Source organism: Paralichthys olivaceus, chromosome 15 (assembly GCF_024713975.1).
Source record: "Paralichthys olivaceus isolate ysfri-2021 chromosome 15, ASM2471397v2, whole genome shotgun sequence".
NCBI classification, from domain to species: domain Eukaryota; kingdom Metazoa; phylum Chordata; class Actinopteri; order Pleuronectiformes; family Paralichthyidae; genus Paralichthys; species Paralichthys olivaceus.
In genome coordinates, this window is record NC_091107.1 from 3,676,225 (window position 1) to 3,703,969 (window position 27,745).

General features: G+C 42.4%; 1 protein-coding gene across 4 annotated transcripts in view; it reads left to right on the plus strand.

The window, feature by feature from the left end:
- The window catches only part of zbtb16a (zinc finger and BTB domain containing 16a), a 132,311-nt gene that overhangs the window by 43,868 nt on the left and 60,698 nt on the right, over window positions 1–27,745 (plus strand). For all 4 annotated transcript variants that reach the window (XM_069539805.1, XM_069539808.1, XM_069539807.1 and 1 more), the window contains exon 3: window positions 6,609–6,706. In XM_069539805.1, coding sequence (XP_069395906.1) covers window positions 6,609–6,706 — 98 coding nt within the window. The remainder of the gene's footprint in view (window positions 1–6,608; window positions 6,707–27,745) is intronic.

The window sequence follows — 27,745 nt, forward strand, 5'->3', positions numbered from 1 at the left end:
ACGGTCAGCCTCCTAATGGACTGGAAATTCACGTTGGGGGGGGGGGGGGGGGTAATAAAAGTCCCTTGTTCCTTCCAGCTCCGTCTCTCTGTGTCAGATAACCAAAATAAGAGGTGGCGGTGGGACACTCCGACGCTTATGGCCACATTAGGATCAGCCACCAAAGTGACACCGAATTGCCTCGTGCATCATTTCGGCTTTGTTCACCGTGACAGGGAGTCGTGTGTGTGTGTGTGTGTGAGCGGTCCTTGTCCGCCCCGTGCTTTTATCCCCAAATGGATGAACCATTGGTCAGGGTCTTACTTCTCGAGTGCATTATCCCACTTCATAATTTGTGAAAGTCTTTTTATTGACCTTTGTTTGTGGAGTGTTTTCTGCGGATGTCTCCTCCCATGCTCGGTTGCTGCCTTGTGATTTTCCTCAGTGATTCACATCACAGCTCCGTGTGTAACTTCAATACTTAATGAAATACATACAGTGATGGTTAAAGCGGATATTTGAATTGTATAGTTTATTAATAATCTGGTTTATTAATCCAGTAATTTGCATTGCTCTGACCCACAATGTTGAACAATAGGAACCACAATCAGACCTAAACACATTTAATGTCTTAAAATGAAAACACTTCTTCTGCTTTAATTCAATTAATTAATTACATTCTTTATACTTTAGTTACTGTCACAGTTGCTGAGGACATAAAAGAGAGGCGTCTTTTAGCAACATCATTCCTCTGCTTCGCTCTAAAGTTTCCAGATATTTATATAAATGGAAATAAACAACAAAATACATTTGTCTAATTTAACAGAATTTCAAGCTGTATTTGAAGATTAGCAATTTAAAGTCCTTCCAGCTGCTAACATCCATCAGACACAGGGAACATTAACATTCATTCACCGATGTGTTTCTCACCACCTGATGAATTTAAGTCCTTTTCCTTTTTATCTCAGTTTTGTCCCCAGCTAATCTCTTAATTTATCTATAACTTGGTTTCAGTTGCCGTACTCTGAAAATTGAATGATTTCAACAGTTGCTTTGTGCCGGTTGTGGTTGATGAGAGCAAAGTTCGAGGTCTGAAGCACCATCAGTGGGTTTGTTGTAAAGAGTGATTCATTCCGCATTCCACACAATTACTTTTATTCAGCGATCACATGAAAAACGGTTTATTTGGTCAGCTTGCATTTTGGAGGGAGGCACTTCACAGAGAGTAGTAGAGATAATTTTGTGCTTTATGCTCAGCTAACAGCTAACGTGGGGGAAACGCTCGTCACCAAACGTTTCAGATGGCGAAACGAGGAGCTCGCCATCCCTCTGCTACTTACGTCTGAGCTCTATTCAGTGGCCCTGCTTTCTCCCATTATCAGTTGTTTTTCATCTGATCCACAGAAATAATGAAGACACACACACACACACACACACACACACATATACACATGCAGCTTTTCCTCAATTTACCACCTCTTATCAATTGCCTCCCTTTATCTTTTAGTGTTTTCTTCTTTCCATCTTAACCCTCCATTCCTCTTTCTCCACAGCTTTTATTTACGAACATTGTTTCAGGTTGTTTTATAGCTCCCCTCAGGACCAGAGAGGATGGAAGAGGAGGAAAAAAAAAAAAAAAAAAATGGAAAAATAAAAGATGAAAGGATAGAGAGCAACACTCAGGGCTGCTGAGGGAGAAATAGATTCTGGGCAAGCAATGAGAAATAAGTGCAAGTCATCAAGCATGGCCCTGCTTGGCTTTTCCCTTTCCGTCTAATAGTTTAGATGTGGTGATATGAAATGTTGATGTGAGCTGATCAGCGTGAGTTTCAAGCAGAGTCATTTGATTTAATGAGGTTTGGCAGTCGTTCCAGTGCCTGTGTCAAAGCCCAATCATGTGAAATCTGGATGACTCAAAGCCATCAAGGGACTCTGGAGTTATTTTCAGTCATTTTATTTGTTGTAGCACGACAGAGCATTAGGGCCACTTGAAGGCAAAAAGATAAATCTGAGATCGGGCATTAAAGTCGCAATATTACTTATTTTATTGAGAATAAAGTTGTAATGTATTATGGGAAAAAAAAGTCACAGCATTACAAGGATAAAGTGTTGATTTTAGGGCTTGATAGGGTTAATGTCACCAGATCAACCGGTCACGCAGCCTCTTGTTAAATTTACTTTAGTCTCAACTTAGAATAACAAAATATCAAGGATATCTTTTTTATTTCAGAAAAGGAAACTTTTAGAGATTTCGAGAATATTGTTGTAATATTATCATTTAATGATAAAAGTCATGATTTGAAAGATAAACATTTGTAATTCTTTGAGAATAATATTCTAATTTATCAGAAAAAAAGTCATTATATTACAAGATAATAAAGAAAATCTTTTGAAACAACAAACATTTCCTCCTCCACAAAAGAGACCAAAGAGTTTAGTCTGTTTGGTTTTTCTTCCTGAATAGACACAGTTTGTTGCACAATCTTTTCAAACTCCTGAGACTTGAGTTAATAGTGTTCAGGTGCTGATGAGCCAATAGATTACGTATTTTGTTATTTGTGAAACTAAAGTTTAACTTAACAAGATGCGTATGACTTTAGCTCAAAATATTTGCACTTCATCCTTGTCATACACTATATACTACATAAATTTGACTTTTTTCTTGTAATATTACCACTTTATTCTCAAAATCAGATGAGTTCTCTGTGTGATATGTGGCTGTAACATGTCATCACAGCATAGATCACTTTATATGTTGACTTTTATTTTAAACTGTCATCAAGTAGAAGAACAGGTGGGAAGCGCCAGTTTTCACTAAATGTGTTGGTTATGAAATATGGCTGAACAAGTCCAGCGGCTAAGTGATGAAGAAAAAAAATAAATCGTGAATTACACGCGACAAGCTGTTGCTGCTCAATAACGCAGGCCTGCAATCCGTTCACAATTCAAACACACACACATGCACTCGCACAGCCCTCGGTTGGGCTGTGTTTTATGAGGAGGCACGCTGCATGAGGTGATCAGCATATGTTTTGTTGACATAAATTTTAAATTTATTGCCGTTGTCAAAAGTGACTGTTGGACAAAGTCGATTATTAACTGAGTAAATGGCCTGAGAGAGTTTTATGTGAACTTCCTTAATGGCTACAGTCAGTCTGTTTCAAATCACCCTCCCCAAGCTCCCACCCACCTCACACACACACACACACGAAGAAACACACAAACACACACATCATAATCTATTTCAGAGGCGCAACATGAAAGCCGTGTGTGTGTCGAGGTCTCTCTGAGCTAAATCACTGAGCTGAGACAATATTTTAGTATCCTTTTACATATCATTAAACTTTGTTGAAGCTGAATCACAGTATATTATTAGCTCCGCTTAAGCACATAAATCATTTGGAGGGATATAAATCACCCAAAATGCCTTTTGTTTCTAATTACCATTTCATTCTATGGAATCCGAAGCTGCGAGCGCACCATGGTTGTGGTGTCGCTTCCTCTCCGTCCTCAGACCAGCAAATTACTTTCTGAAAAATTCATATCTTGAAGGTGACCTTGGTTTTCTGTCTGGTGTCTCTCCCGCTCGCCCCAGGGAACAAGTTAGACATATTTTTATTTTCACCTTTCAATCATGGTGTGAACCTCTGTTCTGGATCAACTATGATCAAATGTGACTCATTAAGTTGCAGTTAAATAAATGTACTTTATTCTGACTCATTATCCATCACAAGTCTGGTTACCTGAGTCGAGCCTCTCTTGGAACAGTTGTATATCACCGCAATCAAAGGTCCACACTAGCTGCTGTTGCTAATTCTGTCGTCATTTGACCCACTTTATATATTTTCTTAAATACTATACATTAAAACGAGAATGGCTTCTTACCCTATGGACAATGCCAGCAGTGCTTCGAGTGCTAAACCTGTCCTTTTACAGACTAAATTACTGGAACAGCTGCTGGTACCATTCTGTTGAACATCAAGTAATGTGCTGTTTCAGTGTATAGTGTGAGCTATTTCAGTGGAATTCAACTCACACACACACACACACCACCCTTCATCAACACTTACATGTACGCTGGAAATACATGGCATTGCTTCCAGTTCGAGTGGCCTTAATAAGTCCATCCGTACCTTATCAGTGCTCTGTCTGGGGGGCACAATGGTCAGATTGAGGAGGGACACAATGGGCCTCTGAAAGGCTTTGTGCTCTGTGTGTGTTGTGTTGTGGTTTACCACTTGCGTGAGTTTTCCCCCTTATCAGAGTGAAAGTCTGTGAGAACATCACCTATGATCCTTAAAGGGAAGGGGGAAAAAAAAAAAAAAATCAATTCTGTTCCTTTGCTTCGTCCACTTCGTCGTGTGTGGCTGAATTTGGCTCATTCCTATCGGATGACTCGTCAAAGACAAAATGACATGAAGATGTTTTTTTTTTTGGTATCTAACAGTAAAGGTCAGGCGTTGGTCCTTTGGAGGTGAAAGCATTCGATTGCTGCTATTTTGCACGAATCACGGAGCGGGAGTTCCAATGAAGAGGTGGCAGGGATCGCACTTTGTCCACTGGCAGTTGCTCTAATAGTCCAGAATGCCATGCATCAGTCTGGTGCAATTGCTATCGATCTTTTCTACTATATGTGTAACCAAGAGCAGCACGTTGGCATACAGCGTTTGATGGCGTACTGTTGTTCCTGCCTTTCATCAGGCTCGAGTATCTCTGCTGGTTGTTGAAAACCAGGAAATGTAATGAACTAAAATGATGTAGGACTCTGCTCTGTCCCATCACAGATTGATATCTCGCAGTCTTAGAGTTTGAGTTCCCCGTCTCTCTGAGCCACTCGCTCCTGTTTTGCTTTTTCAAGTGTCTTCTTATCCCTTTTGGGGGCATTTGATCCTTATAGGGCCTTGTAATTACTCTCCAGTGGCCAAAGGGACGTTATTCTGACTTTGATTTCCAGGGTCTCTCCACTGAATTTTGAACCACGACAATGTGCAATTATGATTTCCTCATTTCAGATTTGTCCTCCTCTTCTTTGCAGGGTTTAGATGTTTAGATGAAAGCAATTAATTGTCACTTAAGTCATACTAGACTTAATAACTCATGCAGCCATTGCCAAAGGACAATATAATGTCTCTCTGTCTGTCTCAGTCTCGCTCGGTCTCTCGCTACCCCTCCTGAGGCACAAAAGAGAGCTGTAAATCAATTTGCATTCGACATCTGACATCAATCAGTCATGTTTTGGGAGAGTGGCACCACCTCCTCCTCTGCGGCTTTGTTGAGAGACACTAAGATGGATGGCTGTCATCTCGCCCAAGTTGAGCGGATCCCTTATCAAGGGCATTGTTTCCCTGAGAATGCACTCGGCTGATCACTCCGCGCCACCTGACTCGTCGACAGAGACCATACAATCCATCTGTTTGACGTGGTCTTGTTTTGTCTGCCAGAAGCACCCGGAGTATAGAATCTGTCATATTTCCTTAAACATTTCTGGTTTATATATATTTCGAGCTTTGCATTAAGACAGTCGACTTGATTCTGGAAACATGCTCATCAAACCAAAACCTTGTTTTTTTGTTTTAACCAATTGTTAAAATAATTCACCAGAGAAATGTAATTGTGACTTGATATTTTTACAGTTCTCTCTCCAAATATTTGGAAACATAAATGCAGATACAGTTTCTCTTTGAGAGGCTCATATTGACCAGTTTTATCAATTTCGGACATCAATTAAAAAATATGTTAGAGCAAACTTTCATTGATTGCATCAAATCTGCACCAACTTTAACAATGAATCATTTCAGTCTTGAATGCGTGAGCCTTTTGGTACCTCTCTATTTGAAGTTCTCGGGAGGCTTAGGGCACTGAGGCAGTTGTTTGGCAATTCGTGTCACCTTAATTGCTTTAGAGCACTTTCAGATACCTCTCAAGAATAATATGCTTTGTAATAAGCCGTGGGGTCTTTGGGGATTTTGTAACAGAGAGAGTTGTGAGGGCAGACTTTATGTTGTCAGATGTTATTTCGTTACCCAACCTTCAAGGCCTTTGCCACCTAATCAAATATTGACCCTTAGCCTTGTCTGAGCTGGAGCGTTTGAACTGTGTTACATCCTCATGACTGTTTGTAAAAAGACATTTCAATAGAAGACCTGATTTTGCTTCCAGCTACACATTATCTTCTGTTAAGTCAAAAACTGCCCCATAAGTAGTTCATACACTAAATAGCTGCCCTGTGTGTTCTCTATTTAGCATCTTATCCGTCTGCAGCACTTGAGCTGTAGGGAGCCAACAAAGCCTCTGCTTGAATAGCATCTTGTGATTTACAGCACCCAGTCACCGTCTGCTGCTCCCTGCAGAAGAATATGTGCGGTGGTTGGACGGCTTGTTGCACTGATGGTTATTGTTATGTGCTGATGTTATGATTTATGAAGTGTGACAGCCCCCCACCCCCACCCCCCCGAAACTGCAAAAGGCCAAACCTTTAGCCGTGCTCAAAGTCATCAGTTATGCATCTGTGAAAACGCCACTTCGCTACAGACACGAATATCTGTTTTCAGCGATATGCACGCACAACAGTGACTTTCTAACCAGCAGAGTCCAGACAGTAATGTGTTTGTTTTGCTCTTTGTCAACAGGAAGATGCACAGTGGAATGAAGACCTACGGCTGTGAGCTGTGTGGGAAGAGCTTCCTCGACAGCCTCCGTCTACGGATGCATTTGCTGTCTCATTCAGGTAAAGAAATCTAACTAACCCAAATCACTAAACCCCAGACCATCATATAGAAAAACATTACCCCCTGTTTCCTGGTGATTTTAGTGAATTGATTGATGGAAATAATTGATATTTCCTTACTGTCACTGAAGCATTAAACAGCAAAGTGCTATTTTCAAAGAAGACAGAGATGAATCCAAATTTTGAGAATATGAGTCTTTTAAAACTTTGCTGGAAATTCTGTAGAAACTAATGGAGGTCAGAGGTGAGAGAGCTGCTCATTAAAGGGCCAACCAATGGTTTGAACCCAATTATTTCTTATGACAACTTTCCAACTTGTTGCCATTCATTTGGCCACAGTTTCCAGAATAACTTATGTTAAGTTAAATGACTTTTCAAATCACTCTGCATTTAAAACAATATATTTTGGGAATCTCCTTTTTTTTTTAATCCACCGAGGAAGTTTCCTGACCTTGTTTGTTAAATCATCAATAGAATCAAAAAAAAAGTACTGAACCAATTTATATAAACCTCTGGGAGGGGGGGGGGGTCCATTACATTTTTGGGTGTCGATCAAGTGAACGGGGAAGAATCAGGTAATTCTTTGACTCTTTCCTCATTTTGTCGATCGTCAAAATACTCCAGAGCTGATGCGAAACAGTGTTGAATCCGCCATTGTTTGGCCTTGGTGGTGGTGGTGGTGGTGGTGCCGTTATAGTTTCCTTATTTGTTCACTTACATTTTCTATCAATTTTATCTCCTCCTCAAGGATGCAACCTTGCTTCCTCATCGGGAGCTGCAGCCCTGAATTTAAGTTTCGTGTCCTTGAGAGTTTCACTTTGATCGTTTATTTACATGAATGGGAAACAGAAGATAACCCTGCAGCCGGGTGTTGGTGCGGTCAGTACTAGTAAAGCTTGCAAGGTAATGGGCTAAGTTTGGATGGTCTTTTTAACAGGAGAGTGAATGTCTTGCAGATTTACACACTAATAGCCCGACTGCTGCCTTTACTCCTCATAAATGTGGTTAATTCACACACTGAATGAGACTGATTTACTGCAGTATTAATACACAGCACAGTACATAAGTACTGAAAATAGATCTTTTATATTTCATTGAAAGTATCAACAATGGGCCGACACTGTTTACGCTGCAGCCTGCGAGCAGAATAAAGGGATAAGTTACCTCACATGTGCTTTATCTCACTATAAACACACGCTGCTTTTTTGAATATGCGAATGTGGAGCGTAACCCACTTTCGGTGATTTGTGGATTAAGTAACTGTTCAGCCCAGTAAATCTGAGCAGCTCTGGGAAACTTACCCCGAGAGGTGCCTGCACATCATCATCCTGTCATTCTACACCTCCGTGACATTAGAGGTCCAAGAGTCAGTGCAAGTCAGAAAACACTGGACGCATTGATTGGTCCAGCCTGACACTGTTACACCCACCCCCCAAAACACACACACACACACACACACATACGCGTGCCAGCAGTCCCTGTGCACTGAGCCTACTTAGTGCAGCGCCGCTTTAATGGCATGGGCCGCTTTTTATAGGCAGCAAAGAGCTCCTCAGTCCTAAGGCCCTAAGTGCAGATGGTTTATTGAGACACTGTAAAAGCCATGGGACCTCTGAGGGAAGCCCTCCTGCACACACACATGCACACAGACACACACAGACACACACACAGACACACACAATCCCAAATCCATGTGTTGTCGTTGGCTCTGTTCTGCTTGGTCCCCTGTATGTTTTCCAGTGGTCGCACTAAGTGGTCAGAATTGTCTACTTGGCGTTACCGCGAGAATACTACCAGCAACACCACCCCCCCACCACCACCCACCACCACCCCCCTTTTTGCCAACCACTCTCAGTAGACGGAAAGCAATAATTGCCAAGATCATTTGTTTGTTTGTATCTCACCAAATTTTAAACAATGAACTGCGATGGATGCCGACGCTCCCGCTATGTTGTGACAAAGATGAATGACAGACGCACGCTGGGCCAGTGAATTGGCTCAGCACCGCAGCTCAGCGTGTCAAAAACAAAACTTGCTCCAAGGAAATATTCACTGTTTATTTTAAAATTACACCCCGTTTTCACAGCCCCTGCTGCAAGCGCACACACACACACACACACACACACACACACACACACACACACCCTCCTCGCTCACTTGTCAAAGCAGCGAGGAGAGAGAGCTCCGTCACAGGAACAAATGGGATGGTGATTGTTATGGAGATTGGTCTGTCTCTCTCTCTCTCTCTGTAGTAGTTTGCGCGTCTTCGGCACATGTTGTGTTTCCCTTGTTGGTGTCACTTCGCGCTGCTGCACAGTTCAGCGGCTGGAGTGAGCATGAATTCAAAACTGGTCTTAAAGTCAGGAGTTATGACAAAGTGGGAGCTGAGGGTGAGTCAAGGTAATCTGGTTGACTCAGACACTTGTTGCGTGTTCCTGGCGTGTGTATCTGTGTGTGTGTGTGCGTGTGTTTGTGTGTGCCCAGTACTCTTCATGCTCCAGTGCAGATTATCCTTAAAGAGCCATGCTCAGACAGAAACTCAAACTTTATGTTGTCACTGCATTAGTCATCGTAGTTTTAATAGTAAAACTTGTAAGCAGTACTTACTGGTGCATCGTATCTTTATGTCCCCATACTAATACTCATTCAGGCAACTTTTTAAATCATCCAAACATTGAGTTTTAAGCAGTTTTATCATTTAACAAACATTTATATCAGTTGGCTAGAAATGAAATAGAAAATAGTTTTTACTTCCATATGTAAAATAACTTACCTCTGTCCTATCATTTGTTGATTTCATCCAAAAATCTTCTAACAATGTTCAAACCCAAAGAAATCCAGAATTTTACTCAAGGAAATTAAATTTGGTCGCATTTTAATTAAGTCATTCATGTCTCATGGTCCTTCGTTCAGGCCAAATCGTCCAGTTTGTGCGTTCTGACAATTATAAGATTAAAAATCGGTTAAATCTGTCATTTTGTTCTTTAACGTTTTTTAAATTCGGTGAATAGTTGAATATCCTCTAGTGCGCACAAGGCTTTTAGTGATGTCACAGTTCTCAGGAAAAGGACTCAGGAGGCTGATGTAAAACTAAAACAGTCTCTGGTTTTTATTTTGTACATACCTCCCCCAAAACACTTGAAAGGTCAAAAAACACAATGGGAATCATAACAGTCAGGGAAAGAACCGACACATGGCACCAAAACAAGCTGGCAGACAGGAAGTGGAAACAGTGGGTGTGTATTAGATGTATTAACGAAGGACGAGAGATGAACAGGTGAGTGGAGGAGGAGGAGGAGGAGGAGGCAGCTCAGGTGAGAGTCTGAAATGAACACGTGAATGAATGAAAGGATGGAGAAAGAGACTGAATCTCCAAACCATGACGAGGGAGGAGAGGTTGTGTGTCGTCGGGGTTTGTTGAGGCCTGAGAGATTCGGTAATGACTTCTTGAGTTTGAATACCTTGTGAATTTTGCAAAAATGAGAAAAAGATTCGACTGGAAGTCAGAAGATAAACACAGTGTTCCGTGAAGTGCTGCGACCGCATCAGCGAGGTAATCATCACCTGAACAGATCAGTCTGAAGCCCTCCTGTGATGTCAACAGGTTAATAACAACTCACAGTTTGTACTCGCTGACATGAGGTGAAAAGTCTGTTGATGGGAGATCAAATGGAAAAACAAAATAACATCACAAACCAAAGGAAGAGCCACGTACTCCACCTTGAGAGCGGCAGCCGAGCGGAAGATGTGGGCAGTGTATTTTTAGCAACAGTGGCAGCAAGTGCACAAACTTTTCTTTCTTTTTTCTTTTCTCTCCTCTTTCCAAGCGGGGCCGCCTTGATGCACGACTTCAACCTGTACTGTTACACACATCAGTGTTGATTCATCGGCGCTTTGGTCTGGCGTAAAAGGCAAGACGAGCGCTTCTGTCGAGACGGAGCGACGGTTAGGGAAGAGACAGCAACTGAGGCAAAGCCTCTTTGATAGTTTTTGTTGTCTGTCTCTTTTTCTTTTTTCTTTTTTTGCACTTTTTCTCCTCCACCTCCGCCTCCGCCGTTTGACTTTCAAGGCTTTTCTCGGTCTGATGCCGCGTCTCGATTTTTATCGCTCTCTCTCTCTCGCTCTCTGTAATGATGACACTCCACCGAGTCCCAAAACCCCTCAACCTCAGCTCCCCCCCCCCCTCTCCTTCCCCACACTTCCTCCTCCTCCTCCTCCTCTGCCGCCGCCATCATCCTTCAGCTCGCTTCAGAAAAGACAGAATATTGGGGAGATGAAGCGAGAGAGTGGAGAGGCTCTTTGGTATGCGCAGCGTGTCGTGGATGTGGAGCGTTTCAGGCGCTGTCGCTCTCTCCACCCTCCCCTCTGCTTTCCACTCTGTCTCTCACTCTCTGTCTGTCTGTCTTCCTGCCTGTCTGTCTCTGTCCGTCTGTCTGTCTGTCTGTCTGTCTGCCGCTGTGCTTGTTGTACAGAGCACTTGGCGGCTCGCCACTCTGGGCTGCCTGCCACCACTGAGGGTACAGTATGTACAGTCTACCTTGTGCCAGCTATTTATTTTTCCCCCCTCTCTCTCTCTCTCTCTCTCTCTCTCTCTCTCTCTCTCCTGTCTCATTCTGTCTCAGTCCTTCTCTCCCAATTGTTTTTTTTTATTTTTTTAAATCCCTTCCTGACGTTTAACGTTTGACAGCGTTGGCAGAGCCAGATCCTGCAGACAGGGGGTTCGTGCACGGCGGAGAGCGCGGTGACTCAGCCCCTTTGCCTCTGAGGTCTTAGATGTTGTTTGTCCTTAAATGATAGCAGCAGTTTCACGCCACAGGTGAACAATAATGGCAGCAATTTGTGAACCTAGACCAAATTATACGACAATAAAATCCAATAGTAACCACAATCATTTTGGATTCAATCAAAGCTCGGGCCACGGTGCTTTTTTTTTTTGTTGAGCATCACAGATTGTCGAGTATCTAAAGCTCGTGTTTGATTTCTGATCTGATTCTTTGAGCTTGATTTCAATCATATTTCATCCAGGTCTGTTTGTTCTTCACAGAAAGCTCCTGCAGGGCTGCTTTAACACTTGAAAATGTGGTTTTATTTTAATTTGTTTTATATTTGACAAAAAGAAAAACTTCTTAAGATGCACTCATAAGCACATTTTTAAGCGCTAAATCGACGTCTAAATCTTTTTGACACCTGAGCAAAGTTAAAGAAAATCTGATCGTCTAATGAGACCAGAGTAGACAGAGATCATCATCTCGTGCAGCCTCCAACTTTTCATCGCGCTGTCTTTATAGTTTAAGAGCGTTAATCCTCTGTTTACAGTATGTACACATCGTAAAGAGTTGTTGGATTAGACAGCTAAGCGTGTGTGTGTGTGTGATAGTGGGAGATTTTCTGTTTCTAACCAGTTGCAGGATAAGCTTCTCACTCAAGGCCTCAATGTGATGATATATGAAGGAAGCAACAGGCGTCGCATTGTGTCACTTGGGAACTGGGAAACCAAAGATGTGGGTTTTACCATCCACTCGTCTTTATTCACTTTTTTTTCCTTTTCACAATAGTTGGTTATTATGATTAATAACATCTGAGATTTAACTGGAAATTCTCCATCCAGAGTTTATCAAAAAGTCACAAGAAATAAAAATGTGGCATTAATTGTGCAGAAATGTATTGTCATGGGATGATCCATCTTGAGAGGCTTAATCGCCCAAACACTCAGAAATGGAAAACAGAACAGTGCAAGGGACAAAGATACGGAACACAACAGGTAGAAAAAACAACGACAAACAAGAGAACAGAGTAAGAACGGGAGAGAAAAGTTAGACACTCACAGGAAGGGAGAAAAATATCGATCTATAAATAAATAGTGAAGGAAATACAAAACATCTTGGTAATCATAACACAGTGACTTCATTACTGGAAGAATAAGCAATTTGTTCTTCTTCCTTTGTTTTTCTTAGTGTATGGCAACGCAAAGGTACATTACCACCATCCACTGTGTTTCAATATCCTTCTTCTTCTTCCCCATCTCTTATTATCCCTTAAGCTAAGCAACGGCTGAGACAGATACCGTTTTAAGCTCCAAAAGCAAAATTCTTCCCTTGATACAAAGGAACAATAAATAGGATATTCTTAGTCTGTTGTATAAGGACCCAAAAAGTGTTTTAAACGATGAGAAACATTAGTAAGTTCATGTCCAGGGGGCAAAAAAAACCTAAGTGTGTCTAAACTACTTGGTGAGGATATTTCGTTTTGTTCATTTCCTGCTCTATAGCTGACTTTATATATTTTATTCAAACTTTTAATAAAAGTTTTCCAAGTGAGAAGCTTTCGGAGATTTCTTCTCACTGGAGAATTGAAACGTCGCCACACAATAATCGGCACGAAACATAATGAGCTTTGTAGTTGTGGGCACTAGTTGATCTTTAACCATCAACCTAAGAAACTCAATCACAGATTATTGATGGAAACAGGACTTTATATGAAAACCTCTCAGCCTCTGGGTCATGTGCTGGCACAGTGTGATGCTGTGTCACACAGGCCTCATCAGTTCGGTATGCCTGTGTTTGGTTTGTACCTTAGTCAGACAGCACATCCAGTACTGTGTATTTACAGAGGGAGGTTTTTTTAGGACAGTGTATCTGACCATGCAAGGGAATTATAATTTTTCGACAAACTGCAGTTGATGGCTCCGCTCTGTGTAGAAATGGAAGATTTCTGACGATGGCGCCGCCCCAGTGGTCGTATTTAAAAAAAGATCCCGGACATTAAATTGTCATTTTTACCCCCATGACCCCTTTAAAGTTGAGAACCTCCCAACCTAAGTAGATTTTAAATATAGAAAATTGTGCTATATACAGAGAAATGCTCTTTAATCCAAGTGTGTGGGCACTTCATGCCCAGTTTATGTTTTAACCCTTATTCCATAGTTGATTTGAACTGAGAAGTACACACTTATTAACATTGTTGTAAATGCGCCAGAGTTAACCAAAACTCCTGTTTCCCAGCTGTTCCCGACCAGATGTTCGTCCTGGCTGCACTAAATTTAAAAGCGTTGTTCCAAACTGATCCAAATCTGAGCATGGGAGCAAAATACCCACGAACACGTCCGGCGTGTTTAGATGAGAAGAAATGCAAAGAATCTGGATATGAGCACGACGAGGCGGGAGGGTTTTGCTTTATTCCCCCCGTCGCTCTTTGTCTGCAGCTCCCATCTCCGTGGCGTTTGTTCGGCTGTTTGGCTGTCGGCTGGTCGGATGTTTTGGCCGCGTGCCGGCTCTTCCCTCACAGTGATGACGACATATTTGTGCCGGCAGGTCTGGATGTTCTGCCAGCATTCCAGCATTTATGATCGCTTGCAGATGTGAGTCCAGGAACACACTGTACTGTACCCAAACCCAGAAATTAATGAAACTTGACTGCCTTCCAGGCCGCAAATTCCTAAATGTGTGTGTGTCTGACTATGACTGTGTGTGTGTGTCTCTGTGTGTGTGTGTGTGTGTGTGTGTGTGTGTGTGTGTGTGTGTGTGTGTGTGTCTCTGTGTGTGTGTGAGAGAAGAGAGACAGGAGACTCAAGGGAGGGGTGGGGGGGCGGGGGGGGGGACATGTGCTATTAAAAGCAAGTAGCTGGAAAAGAAGTAGTTCAGAATAAAAAAATGTTATGGCCCAAAGTGTTGAGCGGTGTGCGTGTACATTTTTTAACCACAGCTGATGTTCCTGTCACGCTCGCACGAGCACACTCACATATACATCACTGCTCTTTGCCCGGGTGCATTAACACAAGATGACAAACAGAGCAGCCCAACAGCAGTCGCTATCGCTCTAGTAGAACGACCACAACATTAGCTTAAAGCCCCCCCCCCCCACCTTCACTCCTTATAACACTAACCCTGACCTGTTGATTCAACGCTCCGCGCACCGATGGGATTATGCAACCGCGCAAATCTCAGCTGGGTTGTGTTACATTAGACGAGGGCGCGCTGAGGACAAGTGCGAGGTGACGTAAGGCAGGGGTCAACTTCTAATACTGTAGCATGAGCTGCTGCCACAGTCTGATATTTTTATTTCTCCGGCAGAGAGAGAGAGAGAGAGAGAGAGAGAGAGAGAGAGAGAGAGAGAGGGAGCGGTGGAGGGAGTGCTGGGGGGGGGGGTGGACTTGTTAGACCTCTGTCCTGAGCAAATGTGACTTCATTGGAAACGTGTTGCTCGGAGCAGCTGTGCTCTTTTACCTAGAACTCGGTGTACCTGCGCTGCGAGGTTCTTGGAAAAAGCTGTGTTTTTGACAGAAATAACACATAAAAATAGCCGGGCCGAAAAAAAAAACCAGTGTGATATGTGAGGGATGATCCTCCTCTCTGGGGCTGCGTGACCAGGTTGACCGCTCAGTGCCTGGAAGAACACTCAGACCTCATGTCCAGTCGCCTGAAATGCCATTTTGCTCAGCATGGACTTGTACCTGACACCTGTAGCTTCCTGGAAAAGGCTGTGGAACTGAAAGTCGTGCTGCTGAGAAATGTGTCACTTACCAGCAAAGGCTTGTCTCACTGTTTTTTATTTGCAGGTCACTGCAGGGCAAACGAAATCAGACTTTCGGTGTTAAATGACCTTTACAGGTGCCAAGTAGAGACTGGATGTAAAGATTGACGACACGTCTCCGTTCAGTCCCATAATCTAGAGGTGGAGCCAAAATAATCCTGGATACGAACGCTGCCATCTTGAATTAAACTTTGTAAACAGCAAAGGATGGAGCCGCGGTTTCGTCAGTCATGATGTTTTATCGCATTTTATAGCAACAAATTACCGACCTCTTTAAAAAACATGGGTTTGATGTGTACTTTGACCAATCCGCTAACATGGAGGATGCATGGGGGTGATTGGCAAAGTTATACGAGGCTAAGGATTAATCGTAAACTCCATGAACACAGTTCATTTTGTTCTCAGAAATAATATTTATATACCACTACACTGTATTCACAGTGACGCAAATAAACAAATTTGAGTCTGAACTCACCGTGAAATTTACTTTTTCGCGATGAACTGCACCAGCGCGTATTTCAATAGAAAGTATTTACCGTGGACATTTTACTGATGCGTTCAGAGACGGTCTCAGAAAGAACAACACAACAAACCCACTGCAACAAAGTGAGTAAACAAGTGGAGCGGCTCAGACGGGCTGATTTATTGGAAATGTGCACATATAGAATGAATCCTCATTGAATCAACACGTCCTGATATTGGAGCATCCAGCGCTGCTGATATTTCAGCCTGTGACTCTTAGTTCAGTGAAACATAAACTTGTTGTTCTGGTCACTGCTGTAAACAAATAAAACTTTGACCAGCCCTTTTCATTTCAGTCCTGTGCCCCAGAAATGTAACATAAGACTTTTTCTATGAATCCTGTCAGACACGGTCTCGCCTCACTTGTTTTTATCAGAAGTGACTTTTCTATTTTCTGTTTGATTTGTGAAATGCAGATTTGGGACGAGTTGATGCCGTCGGTCGACTTGTCAGTGAAACTGCTTTTATTGCTCTCAAAATGAACGTGGCGTCTATTTATTGATGCAACAGTTCGACGGCAGCCAGAACACACAGGTAAAGAGAAAAAGAATCAGTGAGCATGTTATTATTCATCTGTAATATTATTCAATAGAGGATTTGCAACTGCAACATAGAGCTCTGGCTTTTATACGATATCCTCTCGTTAAATATACACAAATAAGTCGATTTAACTTCCGCACATTAACAACAAAAACACAAAATCCAATAAAAACAAGCTGAAATGTGAATTAAAATAAAATTAAAATTGAAAAGAACTTTTTAAATACTATCAATAAAAATAATCATGAGGTGAAATTGTAAAGATCAATACATAGAGGTTGATGTTATGCAGCTCTGATCCGATTCTAGTCAGAAATGTGACGACTTCACTTCAGAATAAGTTGAATAAGTTACGGATCAACACAGTTTACGATCTTGACTTTCATTTTTAAGATGTGAATAAGATGAACCCTGCCTCCGAGCACGACTGCCTAAAAATAATCCCGCCAGTAATCACCTTTTGTCAAACAAGCAGCTCGGGCAGATTCGTTTGTGGTCAGATTACCGCAGCGGCTCCCATCTTTTTCTTTTACCCGCGGCGCTGGTGACTCATAAAGCTTGTCGATCAAAAAGTTGGACGGGGAATCTCATAGTTGACTTTTCAGCCCTCTCTATTTTCAGACGAGCAGGAAAAAAAAAAAGCAGGAAGACTTGATCCTATTCTTTTTATTACAGGGATATTGCAGCTTTAAATCCTTTCGGTTGCTAAGTAGCGAGTGCCCCTGTGCTCCCTTAATGGGCCTGATTTGGTATTCAGCTCTGCTGCCAAGTCTTATTTTTGTATGCGAGACAAAGTGTTTTGATGGAGGGTGATTGCTGAAACGTCAGTGTCTCTACCAAAGGCTGTTTCTTTTTTCTTTTTCGGTGGAGAGTGAGAGTTTTATGGCCTCTCACAGTACAGTACACTGTGTGCCTTCTGCTCAAAACAAGAACACAGTCGATTGAATTTTGGATTCGCTTCATCATCCCTCCCTCCTCCTTGCAGCTTTGTTGTCAGCGAGCAGCATGTGTGTCTGAGCGAGAGAGATGTGAGTGCTCGCTGTGTGTGCCTAATGCCTGCGTGTGTGTGTGTGTGTGTGTGTTTGTGGTAAAAGTCAATTATTGCAAAAGGCTTCCAATTAATTTGCTCTCCTGGAAATTCAAATGATACTGTAGAACGCACACGGTCATAAACACACATGTACACACAAATCAAGCGCAGACAGTCTCACTAACACACAAACATGGTGAGCTGTGCACGCACAAACACACTGCTTACTATTAACCCGAATGGAGGGAGAAGATGCACGGGCTGCAGACATTTGTTTGCTCCAGAGTGTGACGTTAAATCAGGTTGTGTGTGTGTGTGTTTGTGTGTTTGTGGGAGCTCTTACCAGCCGAATAGTGAACGTGGCTCACGGGGGATGAAACGGGATCAGGTGGAATTGCTCGGTCTCGTCTCCAGGTATTCTGGGATCGTCTTTTTTTTTTTTTTGGCAAAGGCTCCTTCAGTCTGTCTCGTGGTTTTCACACGACAGGAGGGGAGGAGACGTCCACCACAATTATTTAATCAGTAAAAAAAAGCTCAGTTGTTAAGACGTTCAGGAATCACCAAGTCAGTGATGAGGATGAAAATGATCAGAACTTTATAACCTTCACCGAGGAGAGGATGTTTTTATTCCTCTCCATGTGTCGGTCGGGGGGGGATGTGTGTATGTAAACGAGACTGGAAACAAACAGGGTTAGAAACCTGTAACTTGTGCAGTTAAGGCAGAGTAATGTGTTGGTAGCTGCTAGTTTTCCGTTTTTCTTGAATTTCCCATCCATCGGTATACGTTAAATGTTTGAAAACCATCCGTCCTGGAATGCATGGCGATTTGAACACGGCATAATGAGGAAACTTAATTGCGAATTGTGATTTTAAAAAAAGAAAACCATGTCAAATCATAGCTTACTAAAGAAAACTTGTCCCTCAGCAATTACAGTTAGAGAGCACAGTTACGTAAAGACTGAAAAGTGTGTGTACATGTGGTACTGGTAAGGTCCAGTGGTGCAGTTCTGTGTTGTAATTAGTGGTGTTTGCCACATTCGGAGGAGGTGCTGCTATTCGTATCTGGGCTGCACATGTCGATATACGCTCTGTTTGATTCTTCTTCTCGTATTTTCCGTGTTTCTCTCTGATATGTAATTATTCCGTGCAAAACTATTTACGCAGATCATTGAGGTTTGGTGACCTTATCTCACTTCTTGCATGTTGTGTCAAAGTCGGCCTACATGCGTGTGGAGGCAACTTGGGGGGGGGGGGGATGGGGGTCATTAAAGGTTTTCTTAAAGTAAAAAGTAATAAAGTAGGAAAAATAGAAAAAAAAACTCCGTGGCAGGGATGAGAGGTAGGTAGCACTGGGGGGAGATAAGGTTGTGAGAGAGGGAGGCTAAATTTAAATCGTAATTGGCCGACTTCCACAAGCTTGTGGGCATTTTAATGAGTCATAATAACTTCATTTAAAACCAGCTGAGCAGAAAATAGATTGGAGAGGAGCCTGTGGCTAGTATGGATTTGTGTTGCTTTGTGTGAGTGAGTGAGTGTGTGTGTGTGTGTGTGAGTGAGTGAGCGTGTGTGTGCATGCATTGAGCTTCACAGTAAAACCTACACACACACACACACACACACACACACAGAATGCAGAACTGGTGTGACATTTTACTGGACGGAATAACACAGATTTTCTTTGTACGCAGCTTGTGTGTAATGACACGTTATGGCGCCACTGTTACGTCTCATTCTGCGCAGCTCAATATCCACGCAATGTCGACAGTGAGGACGGAGATAGAGTCAAAGAACGTGAATGACTCTATAACGTTCAGACCGTGGTCCCCGCCCCCTCGGGTGTTCTCCCTCCTGGGGGCTCGGAGGTTTCCGGTGTGGGTGTGAACAACTGTAACTGTACATTTCACCTGTTTGTTCTGCTGAACCTGTTCGGGTGGGACCAGTTACACCTATATCATTAGGAGAAGAACATTGGCGACCTCAAGCGATTCCCAGTTTGCCGTTCGGCTCCGCCCACATTCAACCCGATCATTACTGTCTGTAATTGTCAAATGTATCCCAGAATGCAGTTGTGTACAGTCGATGGTCGATTTCTACCATCTTGCTTAAATGGTTAGAAGATCAACCTGTCGCACGAGTTTCATGTGCAGCTTCTTGTTAAGCTAAAGTAAAAGTTTTACAAATAACAGAAAACCTTCCGCTCGTCACTGGACTCGGAGGAAATGTTTGCTAGTTGTCGGCTGCGAGGTCATCGTACATTTCTGTGATTTCATACTTATTTATTTATACAGTTAGAAAGTGCATTATGTTTTGAAGATACTTTATTTATTTACACTGAGTATTTATTGCTGTTTTCTTTATTATTTAGTTAAACTTACCAAAACATACACAAGAAACAAAATTCATGTGTGCATTAAATTTTACAAGTGTATCTCGTGTGTGGCTCAAACAGCTGAACACAGTGATTCATCTGAATATCATATCGTCATGTCGAGTGCCACCGACCTCTCGCCCTGCGCGCTAACATCCGAGCGTGAAATGTGCTGCCTGTCTGAGGGTGGTGCGTCTTGTAAACTGTCCCGTCGGCTGCGAGCGCAGATGAAATTCTGTAGCTGTCAGCTGCCTGAACACTCACTGTCGCGCCGAATCACAGCCTCCTCTGATGATCCTTCGCCGCGCATTGTTCCTGTCATCTGCTCCCGAGCTCGACAGGGAGTCACACCTGGAAGTGAAGTAAGAGTCATTTCACGGGAGAGACGGCGTGTGACAGAAAAGTAAAAAACTTGTTCATGCCTCAGATTTTTTTTTTCTTCCCTCCAGCATTGTGCCCCAACAGTAAAACATTGTTGCGTGTAACTGTGTCACGCAGTCACACCGGCTATTAGATTTTCACTATGCTTGTCGCAGTTGCTGTAATGAGCCCCTGGTATGCCGTGACATTGGCAGAAATGGAATTCAGCCAATCAGATTTGACAGCTCCTCCATTGTGTCGTGGCAGTGTGTGTAATTAGGAAGGTTTTATAAGCGCGTAGGGAGTCTCACACTTCTCTGCTCACATGTCCTGTCCGGTGGTTGGATTATTACCCTGCTCCAGACAACACATCTTTTAAATCTGGCTTTTCTTGAGGAATAACTTCTTTATAATTAAATATCATCCAAAACTTCCTCCAAATCTTTTGACAGTTTAATCGAACAAAGTAAAACATGTTTGCAAAGCTGAATGAAATGTCACGATGCCAGGGATCTCGATTCTGTGACGGTCCCCAATGGGAGAACAGAGTGTGTGTGTGTGTGTGTGTGGGGGGGGGGGGGGGGGGTTGTTTGTGACACAAATGGTAATAAAAGTAAATATTCTCTCAGGCACAACCTTTTATTGCATTATGTAAGTTGGCCAATAGCTCTGGGAAACTTTTTAGATCAATTTCGCAGCGCAGATTAGAAAGCTATGAATCCCATTTATGGAAGAGCTCCCTCATGAAATGCTCTTTGAAACTTTTATATTTTCGGATGAAGAGAGAATGAACCCGGCTAAGCAAAGATCTGCCGACGGCACTTTCATGTGGGGGGAAGAAAGAAAGCAAGAGAAAGTGAAAGGAGACAGAGCGAGCGAGGCAGAGGGAGAAGATAAAAGCACTCCCAAAGCCATCTGGAAGTAGCCAGGACACACAAGGATTGCTTTTATGCTACTAATTCCACTGGGAGGTGCGACATAAAAGCGAAGCATGGATATTGTGTTATAACTGTTCAAAACAAGCAAGTGGCCACAGAATACTAATACAGGCGGTCGCAGGGAACAGCACTTCAATCCAGGAGTAAACAGGCTTTTTGGACAATCTCCAGAGGATTTTTTCTGGAGGTTTGGGGGTACGGGGTGTATTGATGTGCAGCTCTTCAGTGACTGTATCACACTTGTGTTGTGCAGGTTGTGTGTTTCATTTGATTATTACCCACTGGCTGTGTTAACATGCAGGAAAAATACTGATTTATTACCGAGAAGGTTTTGTTTTCATTTTTGTTTGTCTGTTAGTTTGCAGGATTACAACCGTTACCTGGCAGATTACCACCAATTTTGGTGGAAGGATGTGATATGAGTCAGGAAATAATCCAAATTAAATTTCACTTTCTCTGCCAGAATTTGTGGAATCTGTGGCGATTGGCCGGGGTACACATGCAGGTAAATCGCAAACACCAAGTTAGATATGTTACTATGAGAACTGCAGTATATTAAAACAGTTGCAGGTCAAATTAGAGTATGGCGAGCTGAAACAGCAGAGCCCTTCTAGTTTCCATAATTTGTGTAGGTTGCATTTTATAGATTGAAACACTGCCTGTGAATCGTTGCATCTCTTTGCTGCGTGTCCCTCTCTCCCTTGTTCCCTGTCATCTCTCTACTGTCTGTGATGAATAGGTTAAAAAAAATGAGCTTCCTCTTCGACCCGTTGCCTTAATTCATCCATTTCACACAAAACTCTGTGGGAAAAAACAAACTTTCTATTTCCGTCAGTAACCCCGGGTTTTCGCCAAAACGAGGCAGGACTGAGATTTAAGCATTCGTAACTTTGAAGTCTTGAGAGTCGTGGTTTTAATTCAGGCTGTTGAATAAACCGTTGCGTAACATCCAACACGCATAGAAAAAAAACTGCAAATTATAAGTGTTCAGTGATTATGACAGTGTGTGAGAACGCCGCAGACAGCACAACTAATACAGGGAAACATTTCTATCGTTGCACTGACAACACTGTTGGAACACGTTGCCCGAGGCGCTCAGTGTGCAGAACAACCCAGCTTCCTTTTAACTCAGTTATTATGTCTGTATGAACTGACCCAAAACCAGTTTGCCGGACAAACTGTTTTTAAAGGGAGCTTCGTGTAAATGCAGCCCGAGAAAGTTCAGAAGAAAAGAGCATTAGATGTCCGCTAAAATATTCAAAGACGTCTCTGTGGGTTGAACCAAAAGACGTAAAGAGGAGCAAGACATAATGAGTGCACCCAGCATGACTGCGGCGCACGCCACCGATACAGAGGTTTCTGTCAAACTGTCACCCACTTTCAGATTTACACAAACCTTTGAAATGTTGCATAAAATTCTATGTAAACTGGGGATGTTTCCATCAGTTTGCTTGAAGTGGATAAATCAGCTCCTTGCACATCAAACAGCACATCCAGCGAAAAAGAAGAAACTGAGGCTGTCTCACCCGCTATGTTCTGTCATAACTGCTGCTCGTGGCACAGTTTAACGCAGATCATTAAAGTTTAATTTCCTCCAAGGTTAGAGACGTTTAGAAGATGATAATAAACTGAGTAAATCTTAACTGGTTATTAAGTAACTGAATATTTAATAGATTTTTCGCAGGGGGGGGGCTTAAAATTAAAGCGAAGTCGGATTCAAACAGACGTGTCGTTGTTTCCGTTTAAACTTAAATGTCACAGCGTATAAAACGTGACATTAGCGACATTGCATTGATACAACAGGAGAGAATAAATCCCACGTGGTAAATTAAATCAGGAGAGAACAGGACCTATTGGAAGTATTGAATAGTAATAAGTATATTGCCATTAATTATCATGGGTCGCCAAGTGCTTGTGCTCATTGTGGGAACTGTTGTGTCCCTCAAGACTTTTTTTTTTTTAGATTTACTCTACAGGACACAGTACGAGAAGTGAAATATCCAGATGAATAAATAAAATACAATTTATGTCCAGCGAATAATTTTGCTGGATAACAGCAGGAGAAGAGACGAGGGGGGAAAAAAGCTCCACTCACGGAGCAACTAGAGAGGACAGGCGAACTCTTTGAACCGTACAGTCACCATTTGGCCTATTTCTGCCTCAGCTGATTGTATCCCCCCCCCCCCTCCACCACCTCCACGCACACACACACACACACACACACACACACACACTTCCCTACGTTTGGCCGCCTGCCAGGAGCTGTCATTGCCTCTACAGTATCGGCTCTGCTGTATCTATATCCACAGCTATGTAGAGACCACGGCACAAAGTGACCGGCCTGCGCTGGGAAGACCGCCGGCAAAATCCCGAAGTCTAGACTCCTGCAGGATCCACTTAACTCTGGTCAAAAGGAGAAAACTGCTAACAGTATTTTTAGCAGCTTTTTTTCAGAGTCAGAGATTCCTAAAGTTTTTAAGTTAACTTCTTGTTTCAGGTTTAGTTTGTGCGAAAACTGTTTTCAAAACAATCACAACTGAAGATGATTTGATTTGTTTTGTTTGTTTGAAAATACTTTTTTGATAACGTTCGGAGAAATTGCTGGAAGATGAGACTCGCCTAAACAATAGAGGAAGGAAAGGAGTAGTTTCTTGCAGTCTTCACCTCCGACAATATAATGTTGAAGAACGGCAGCAGCAAAGTGAACCAGTTTGTTTTTTACATTTAAACAGTAAAACTGCTAAACCCCAAATCAACATCACGATCGAACCCGACGTTCAGCTGTCTGCGAACCAATAACCGTCAAGTAAAGGTCACCGAGGCTCTCGTGTGAGGAGAGGACGTACACGAATGGCGTGAAAAAGTATTCTCTCCGTGAATTAAAAACTTAAACCAAAATTGCCCCGATCGAATGTCTGCAAACTTATAGACCCTTTGACACTCAACATGAGTTTCTCCTAAGCTGCTCTTTATTTAGTTTCACGTGTTTGTGCACGATGAACACTGTATGAAACATCCTTTAACTTTATTGTCGCACAAAATAAAAGCAGCTGACGGAGGCGGTCAGAGAGCTGAGCTCAGCGGCTCATAAATGATAACTAATGCGGATCTGGACAGAATTTACACATCGGGGATTTTCTTCAGCTTTTTGACTCCGCTCACCAAATAATATCCCGACACCCCATTCGGGGGGAAAAACAGATGACTTAATGGAAAAGAGCGAGTAACCTCGTTGCGTGGTGTCATTTGGCAGAAAGCTCAGGCCTGATGACTGCATGTTCTGTGGTATTTTGAGGTAAGTTTATTCCCCTGAATAGCTCTTGTTGTGAGATTTCCCTAATTGATCCGATTTGGCCGTTTGAAGTCGTCACTTATTAAGTTTTATGTGGAAGATTTAACGGCGTGGAAGAGAGGATTTTTGGAATGAAACTAAATAAACAAGTATGTAAATCATTGCACCTGAGTGCAGTTAACAAAAACCTGCATGTTTCAAGCATTTCCTGTTGTTAACCATTTGGATATCCTATCATCTGCGTTCTGCGCCGGGTCTCCAGTTGTTTCTGTTGGCTCGGCTCCTTCCGGAGGCGAACTCGGTCACATCAACAGTTCAGTTTCCACGTTGTCTTTTTGGTTGTTGAATCAATAACTAATCCTCACTATGTGTCACAGTTAATTTTTTTTTGTCTTTTCTAAAAATCATTTTAAAAAGAAAAGTGATCGTCAAGGTGCAGCGTTTCCAGATTCTTCTCTGAGGGTCTTTTTTTTTAATGTCTGATAGCATTCAGTTTAGCAATCCAAGTATTTCTCTGCCAGGTCACACTCTTCCCTCCATTTTTCTTTGTCAGAGTTTTACTACCCAAGTGATCACTGTATTCCCTGCTTCCCTCTCAGGCCCTGTGACTCCAGCGTTAATAAACTCAGCCCTGCCTTTGACAATGTGTGACTTGAAAGCAGGAAATAATGGGCCCTAAACAGTAAATCTTTACAGGTTATTGACCAAGGGGGGGGGAGGGTGTGTGTGTGTGTTTGTGTGTGTGTGTGTGTTTGTAGGGGGCATCCACCAACTTCTGCCATTATTTTTTTCTCTCGACTTAACATTGTTCATCCTACGAAACAGAAAAGACTCAACAGGGACAGAAAGAGGTCACGAGGGACAGTAAAGGTTTTGTGTCAGAGTCTCCTCCTCAGCGTCTGACCAGAACGCTCACATGAAACTGTGTGAATGTCTCGTGTGTCCACCACCACGCTGCGTTTTAATGAGCAGGGGCTCAGTGTCTCTCGTTACGCTGGTAAAAGTTGCAGGGACGGCCTCGGCTTTTTCTTTGGTTCACTCTCCAGTCAATTCTTAATTCTTTTTTACTGCAGAAGAAGAAAGTATAAAAAAATAAATAAATAAATAAATAGTGCAGGGCAACAAGTGTCACTTCGGTGTCTACATTTTTTAACCTCAGCCCAGCCCGCTCTCCCTCCACCTCCAGGCGGCAAACAACAACACAAAATTAGTTTTCCAGCCCGGATCAGCAGCAGTCTCATCCCTTCCTCTCCTGAACTATAAATGCATTTACAGCACTGTAAAGAGGATGTCAATTGCTGGATTCCCAGCAGCTGGCTGGGCAACAGTCTGCGCTGGTCACGGGGGTAAGGGTTCAACTGCTGGTCAGAGTCCCAGGTCCGGCCAACTGATCCCAGGAAACAGAATAAAAATAAGTTAGTCAGCTTTTTGCCCAGTGTGTGTGTGTGTGGTATCACCTACATGATGATCAGTCCAACACTTAGATATAGCAATATATCAACAATATGTATGTTGAGGACAGTCTCAATTCATCCTTTGGGGACCATGAATATACAAAGTTTGATCAAAGTTCCTGACATATGACTTTGTTTATCCGTCTATTGAATGTAGTATACAACAACAACTCCCATGATCCCACGCTGCCTCATGACATCACAGACTTAGGTCCTTCAGTATTGCTTTGATTGACAGACCCCTAATTGGCCAAAGCAACTTTTTCCTAGCTTTAACTTAGTAGTTTTGTTTGCCTAAAATAAACGCATCCTAAACTATCGAGGTAGAATATCAGTAAACAAGTTAAGGTTCCTTTTTTTTCTATGGGGGTGTTAAACTATAAGTTTTGTGATTCAGTTTGGAGGATTTCAAATCATGAACTTTTTTCGGCCCCATTACATTTAAGAGTTAAATATAAAACCCACTTTATTATTTGCCCTGTTGATATAAACACTGCTGCCTCAAGGTACCACGAGCACGGCTTTGGTCTTATAGTTCATACACAGACGAGCCAAGTTCTGTAAATATCAATGATTTCCAAGCATTTCCTAACAATGTGTTTACTGCTAACGCTCTCTGGACACAGTGTACGTTGCAATAAAGATCCAGAGCTGCTCTGAGGTTGTTTGACTCGCGTTGCCAGCTTCTGTTTCATGTCAAATTGCTTGGGAAAACTGCCGTTGAGTAAAGGAGCTGATCTGAAGTTTGTAGGCGGTCGAAAATCCAGCAGGAGCATTCACTCGCTGAAGAAATAAGCAAAGCTCAGGGTTGAGCTCCCTAAGAGGAATTAAAAGAGTAAAGAGTAGAAAGAAAACACACAGAGCTTTAACACACACACACCACTCAATCACAACACTCAGCTCATATTGGCTGTTGCGGAACATTATTACGTGAGAAGGCTGTGGATGCAGAATATATGAGTTTATTATCAATGGACGGACGGATTCTCTCTTCATCGTCTCGTATTTCTGCTGTTTACCTGGTTGCTCTTCTGTGAATGACTCAGAGCAGATTATACATTAACTCATTGTCCCCAGTGTGCTGCACTGCCAGTCGCTCTATGTTTACCCTGACCTGAGTGAGGGGTTGTTTACTTTAAAGCTCCTCTTTCCTCCAATTACAATTCTTCTGTGTTTACTGACAGAACAGATATTTAATACTTGATGATTGATAAATCGAGAGTGAAGCCAAGTCAGTTTGCACAGGGGCCATTATGTCGTTAACATTGAGATGCAGGATGTTTCTCAACATGTTGTTTGATTCCTGTGAACATTATGTGTAAATCTTGATGAAAAAAAGTCTGGGAAATGTTGGACTGGTATCGAAATCTGGATGTAGTGAAATTAAATGTGGTTTTCAGGGGTGTGGGCTTTTCTTCAGCTGCTGTATGATAACAACTAGGGTTAGAAACCTGTAATAATAGCACCAACATAAACCTTCTTAGTAGTCTTTATATTGTTATTAATATTCCTCTGCTATATTGCAATGCAGCACGGCCCAAAATTATCGATATCTTTAATGATTGACTTCTGTTGTTGCTATTGATGAAAACTATATAGTGATAATTATTGATATTTCTAATTGCCCGGCTCTAATCCTAAATGGATGTTTGTTAGCACTGTCAGCCCTCGATGGCTGCAGGAGTAACTGGACTCTAACGAGGGCTCGCGGTCCTGTCTCCGGGATCTAAAGTCTAAACAAAGCTCCCCAGACTGTTAAGGTTGGTAAACATGAGTAATGTGTGCATTTTCCCACTGTCGCCTTACATTACTTCTGGGCAGCAACATCTTCAAAGTTGCACGATGCATTCCGAAGCAACAGTTTAATTTATTTAGACTTAAAAAAAATAAAATAAAATAAAAATCAAGTTAAAAGTTTAGCTTGATCTCATCAGGGTCTCTGTCAGCAGACGCTGGCAGACCGGAGCTGCAGTAGGTCATTCATGTCAGCGTATATTTCACCAGAA